The 4,853-nt window shown below is 44.8% G+C and overlaps 1 protein-coding gene and 1 long non-coding RNA gene across 2 annotated transcripts; both read right to left on the minus strand.

Annotated features, from left to right (window-relative positions):
* Positions 1-339: 339 nt before the first annotated feature.
* LOC135384339 (uncharacterized) lies at positions 340-3,503 on the minus strand. Its single transcript, XM_064613544.1, has 4 exons — positions 3,494-3,503; positions 2,607-2,818; positions 1,928-2,087; positions 340-937 (listed from the first exon to the last, which is right to left on the minus strand). The coding sequence occupies exons 1-4, from the start codon at positions 3,501-3,503 to the stop codon at positions 813-815; spliced, it is 507 nt and encodes a 168-aa protein (XP_064469614.1). The 3' UTR covers positions 340-812.
* Positions 3,504-3,578: 75 nt separating this feature from the next.
* LOC135383148 (uncharacterized) lies at positions 3,579-4,243 on the minus strand. Its single transcript, XR_010419695.1, has 4 exons — positions 4,181-4,243; positions 3,922-4,104; positions 3,787-3,861; positions 3,579-3,660 (listed from the first exon to the last, which is right to left on the minus strand). It is a non-coding gene; the product is annotated as an uncharacterized LOC135383148 (long non-coding RNA).
* Between the last annotated feature and the right edge of the window lie 610 nt (positions 4,244-4,853).

The following is a 4,853-nucleotide window of genomic DNA, read 5'->3' on the forward strand; positions in this document are numbered from 1 at the left end:
TTCACATGGGTGAGGTTCAGACACAAAGTTAACAGAAATATCAACTAATTTCAGGCAGGAGTGTGTGCATTCTTGTGCAGATGCAATGTGAAACCACAGCGAAAATTGCTCTCGCAACTGGATGTACGTCACGCCCAGCCCACACTGGCTCGCTTCACGCCCTATCCCCTCCCCTCTTTGCAGTGTTGCACAATGGTGTGGTTTACTCTCTATAGTGACCCAGGTTCATGCAACTAAACACAGGTGCTACAATAAGACATGAGCATCTGTCACTGAAACACACAAACTGCACTTCAGCAGATCACACACGTTGCATCTTGGGCATGCGGTGAGGTCAAATTGACAATACTGTAGTTTCTGTAAGGTTTTTGTGACTGCTAATGGTTCCAATAAAACTTCGTACGAATGGTTATCATCATGAAGGGCTCATGTGTGCAGTGCAGCAGACATTTATAACCGCTGAGTGACTCAAGAGTTAAAGCACACAGATTCTAAGAATGGCACGATGACTGGCAGAGCTGCTGAACAAAGACGTGGGCTAAAGTTCCCCTGCTGAGACAACACCACAATGCAAGAAAAGCAGTACTGATTTCTACCTATAATATGAGGGTTTCGTGAAGCGTACCTGCGTGTCATCACACGAAATAGAAACCAGATGACTCAATATCTAAACACCAAAAGAAATGTTTCCCTGGAAGTCTGCCGGCACGCAGATATATAAACATATACACGGATCACAAAGTTGGAATGTTCGACTACAAACGAGCACATAAAAAACTTTTTCACACAACGGCGGCTACACTGGTGTCACCTTAAGCGTCTTCTGTCGGACCTGCCCTCTGCACTCGCTCTGTCGCATGCGCCAACCAGGACTTGATGTATTCTTCGACCTGCGCCTCAGTTGCACCTTTGGCCCGTGGGTTCTTGAGCACGGATCCTGAAACAGAAATCACGTAATGTTAGTAAGCGAGATAACTACAGCAAATAACAGCAATATAAGAAAACTGTTCAAGTAAAAGGCCAGACAATTAACATGAAAGCAACCAAATAAACATTGCTTTAGTGACACACAAGATGCACAGAATATCCTGCCTGGGTAGAAGCAACTAGCGAGAGGAATGCAAATGCGAAATTTTCTAAGCGCTCAATGCGGGGAACCCCCTTTGGATTGCAGTGCAGTGTCCCGGGGGGTGGGGGGGAAAGTTTTTTATCGGAAACTGAAACAGAAGCTTCCCTTATAGGATGCATTAGCACATCATACTTTACTTTGTGGAGTTGCACAAGTGGTTGCTGTTCATGAACGTGCACAGCTTGTAGTTTAAAGGGACACATTGCTGCGCACGGGCGGAGAGAGAGAAAAAAAAACAGCACACTCAAGACACAGTTTTGTTGTTCCAGCAATATGCGCACTACTGTCATTAAACTTTCCGTTGAGTGAGCGCCTGTCCCGTCTTCTTTTCCTCCTGTAGTCTCTTGTTTGCTCCGCAGAACCCTTGAAATAAAGCAGCTAAAGGATTCATTTTAAACTCCATGTGACACAGTAACTTTGGGAACCGGATCACGAGGTGGTGTTCCATTGTTGGTGCCGCAGTTCTTTTTTTGTTATCGAATTATGAGCACCAAGAAGGTTGCGAAAAAAGTGACACCAATAATATAAGTCCCAAGTGCACATGCTTGGAAGCATTGCATCCTTTTTCGTGCTGTTATTGTCATGTTCCCACTCCCAGGCTAAGAGCCTGGAAGGAACTGACATCCTGAAGGGTGAAGAGGTGCAGTTCTGCCTCTTGTTTCATCCCTGCTATTGTATGCGGATTCGTTATAACAACAAATGTGTCTACATCTAAGGGAGACCAGTGTGTGCATTTTCGCTGCTTGACTATGCGTGGCCTGGGTACATGACAAGGAACACATAACAGATCATACTTACTAATGATGATCTTGCACATATTGAGAGCGCTGAAGTTTTCCTTTCCCTTGCGCCCTCTATAGCTGAACTGTTGTGCAACTGTGTCAGACATCAAATGTGACAGGATCCGTTTTGTGGTGTCTTTTTCGTCGGTTCCTCCATATCGCATGAGGGCATTTTCCTGCAACAGAAAAAAAGTATGGAACAACCGTGTAAAAAATAAAGCAAGCCAGGTACATGCACTGTTCACGAGGCAGGGGTCTGCCGCTCCGATTCATGCCGTGCATACTGCTTATGACAATTTTGGTGAAACGCATCTAAGGATGGGGATCGAATACTGATTCCGCTTGGAGCTTTGTGTCTACTATTGTATACCCAAGAGCGGCTCCGATAGTGAGATGAACACAATGCAAATATGCCAAAATTCCGCCAGTTTTCACTCACGGCGTGGCAACCTAGAATGAATATAACCCAAATACTCCCGAATTTTTAGCCACACACTTACCCCCAATTTGGCGATAGATAAAGTCAGAAAAAAAAAATTCACCCACTGATTTTTTTTGTACAACATGCATGCTGCAACAAAAGACACCTGCGAAAGCGCATACCAGCTGAATATTCACTGAACCCATTCCTCCATGGTTGTGCTCACAGTAAGCTTAAAGCCGTACGTGAAAAAAAGCAATATCGCAAAGCGCACCACCTCCATCCTCTGTGCTTGAGCTGAGTATCGGGCGTCGAACTGCAGGAACGCTTGAAGGTCTTGGAATGGTTCAGCAAGAGGATCATCACTTGGAGCCTGCTCTGCAGGAGCTGTTGCAAACTTGGCCAACATCAGATTAAGTAGCGCTGTATGATGCTCCAGGGTGAGCTTGATGGTATGAATCACCCTTAGGATATCAGACTGGAAAGCTGAATGTGATGTGGCAATGAAGTGCATACAGGGTGACTTTTTATTGGAAACACAGCGCTTCACAAAGAGAGCAATAAAAGCAAAACGAGGGTAACTTTCCAGCTACTTGAGTTAAAAACAGGTGCTACATAATAAGTAGCATCTGTTTCTAACTCAATGAGCAGGAAAGTAGCGCTCTTTCTGCTTGTAATGCTCTGTTTGTGAAGCCTTGTGCTTCCAACAAAAAGATCACCCTGTATACTGCGACCATCATAACTAATTTACAGGGAGTAGATTTCCCAGCAATTTGTACACGAAGGAATTTTGTTCCGAGTATGGAATACACATAAAGCTCTTAGTTTTTCGTGAATCCGCAAAAATTTATTTGCAAAACACGCAGCGTGAATTAAAGACTGTGAAACTTCACTGCTGAGACTACCGCTGCCGCGTCACTTATGATCATAGCTGCATCTCGACGTAAAGCGAAAGTAGCCACCACGAATTATCATACAGCCTTCATGCTGCACATTTTGTGTTGATATCTTTAAACCGCTACTTGTCGTCGCAGAAAGCAATTAAGAGCCTGCGGGCTTCACATCCCTACAACCTGATTTTTTGCTACTTCGCATGTATCTGAACTGCAATTTATGCAACGTTTGCTGGGCATCGATGTTCATCAAAGCAAGACTGCTTACCATAATCCATGCTGCATAAGCAAAGAAAGAACGTAACAGAATTTCCACACCAGCATTGCTAAGCGATTACGGACAAATTCACTTACCGGGGGCAGCGCGTTCAATAGTGTTCGCCCGACGTACTCCTGGCCATGCTTGAGAGCCTCCATCGTGGCTGTCATAGGGAACTGTGACGAAAGAAGATTTGGAATATTTAACAATAACACTGCAGGCGGTATTTCTCTCACTGGGGTGTAGTATGTACTAAAAAGTAATAGTTGACATGTAGTAAACACAGCACAAAATATTATTACCGTTATCACGACAGCCTTCAGCATTGATGTGCGACAACCTTTCGTCAGGTCGGCCCCTGCTCTCGGCACACATTGCTATAAAGAATCGACATGATGTTACCTGTTATTGGATATCAGATACATTCCTACACACACCGTGTTCACTTTGTGCGAGGTGACTTCTTGGCAGAGGCTGAGAATGATCTGCTCCCCGGCGTATGGGCTGCAGTTGATTTTGTGAAACCTCTCGGAAGGGTGCAGGGTGCCTCACTGGTTCAAGGGGGGCCGAAAAACAATGGTAATCACCTGAAGACTCGCGTGTGTCAAATGGTTCTGTAACTACATCAGTGTTGCATGTCAAATAGATAAGGGCTGAAGCCAATGCACTTAGAAAGAAGAAGTCCCTTCACTCTACCTCTGCGAGAAAAACTATATCCATGGTGTCCAACTTCATTTACCCCTCCTGCACAGACATCAGCTGAAATTGACGAATAAAGTTTAAGAACTTAGCTGGAAGAGAACACAGCAGACAAAGTGCGAAGATAACGACTAAGGAATGGCTTCGTTCATGTCACTTAGGTGCTCCGAACTGCTTAATATGCCGAAATTTCAACAACATTTACGATTTTTACGGCGCATCAATTGCTGTTATAGTTATAGGCGTTGTGATAACTTTTAAAGCACAGCCTTGGAACACAGTTTTTGGTGAACAACTTTTGCAGCCATCGTTTGCCCCCATGGCACCCTTTTAGGAGTGAGAAGTGATAAAAGAGCGGTCTTACTGCTGAAATGCTCATCTGCCGCGAGGTGGAGCTGGTCCGCACTGCAGTGTGTCTTAGCTCTCGATGTCATGGCAGGATCTGTGTGATGTGAGATTAGTTACACAAACGATCATGCAAGATTTCGGAGAGTGCGCAAAGGAAGTAAGTCATTAGTCACTTTGCACAACGTGGCACCGTGAATTGCTTCCCGCTCTATCCTTAGTGGTTTTTGTTGATTAGGAATTATACATGCAGCAACTGGCAACAAGCAAGGCACCTTTTTACACCAGCAAGGTAGTTACCTGATGAACCAGCACTCGGCCTCTC

This window comes from Ornithodoros turicata, chromosome 2 (genome assembly GCF_037126465.1).
Source record: "Ornithodoros turicata isolate Travis chromosome 2, ASM3712646v1, whole genome shotgun sequence".
Lineage (NCBI taxonomy): Eukaryota > Metazoa > Arthropoda > Arachnida > Ixodida > Argasidae > Ornithodoros > Ornithodoros turicata.